The following is a 1,033-nucleotide window of genomic DNA, read 5'->3' as shown; positions in this document are numbered from 1 at the left end:
TTGACTTTTCACTTTCATGCATTGGAGAAGGAAATGGCAACCCACTCCAGTGTTCTTGCCTGGAGAGTCGCAGGGACGGGGGAACCTGGTGGGCTGCCGTCTGTGGGGTCGCACAGAGTCAGACACAACTTAGCAGTGACTTAGCAGCAGCATCAGCACTAGCATATTTAGAAATAATTTAAAAGTATATATGTCAACAGTACATTTTCTGTTTGTAGGGAGATTGTGAACTTTTTTTATTGATTTATGTGTTCTTTTATACAAGTAACTTAATTTTATGAAACTAAAATTTATTAAAAGTGACTTTTAAAGAAAGATTTAATTCTAGAAGAAATAAATTATTTTTCACATTTACTATTTGATATTATAGGTCTTAATTATCTTGGGTACATTCTATCACCTTCTATAATGTATGCATTTTATTAACTTTTATTGTGCCTATATTATAACTAGAACCTTAAAAAACTGGGCAGGAGAACCTCTTGGGTATAAAAATAGCTGTTTAAGTAGAAGAGATTTCTTCATAGTTTTTAATTTTAATTATGGATCTGTTAAACTATGTATTATACCAATGGTTTAATTTAGCTTTCTTTTACTCTGTAAAAATAAAATTGAGAATTAGTATGGGCATGAATATATGAAGATTCCTGAAAATTATAATATTGGCAGGAAAATGTCACAGAAATGATACTTGACAGTTACTCTTTTAAAAACAGGAAGCTGAAAGAGCTAAGCAGCAACTTGCCTATTTCCTAAATCAAGAAAAGGAGTTTCTTAAAAGTGAGGCAAAGACCAAGACAACCACAGAAATGGGTACTGGTAAATTAAAAGTTAAAGGTGAAGATTCAAAATATATACTATTGGAAAATGAAACAAGAAAAGCAGTAGTGGGAGATTCAGGTGGACAAAAAACAAATGATAAAATTACATATCCACAGGTAAGAAATAACCAAAATAGAAACAGTAATATGTGCAGTAAGAAATTTACCCTTTTATAATATTAGCTTTATTTGTATTTTTAAAATTTTTCTAT

At 30.8% G+C, this 1,033-nt stretch overlaps 1 protein-coding gene across 1 annotated transcript in view; it reads left to right on the top strand.

Moving 5' to 3' along the window:
- LOC105003087 (coiled-coil domain-containing protein 7-like) overlaps positions 1-1,033 on the top strand; it is a 52,557-nt gene that overhangs the window by 50,153 nt on the left and 1,371 nt on the right. The window contains exon 16 of the mRNA XM_010860056.1: positions 717-938. Within this exon, the coding sequence (XP_010858358.1) occupies positions 717-938 (222 nt within the window). The remainder of the gene's footprint in view (positions 1-716; positions 939-1,033) is intronic.

Source organism: Bison bison, unplaced genomic scaffold (assembly GCF_000754665.1).
Source record: "Bison bison bison isolate TAMUID 2011002044 unplaced genomic scaffold, Bison_UMD1.0 scf7180017864461, whole genome shotgun sequence".
Classification (NCBI taxonomy): Eukaryota; Metazoa; Chordata; class Mammalia; order Artiodactyla; family Bovidae; genus Bison; species Bison bison.
The sequence above is the reverse complement of the archived record's forward strand: the minus strand, read 5'-3'. Positions and strand labels throughout refer to the sequence as shown.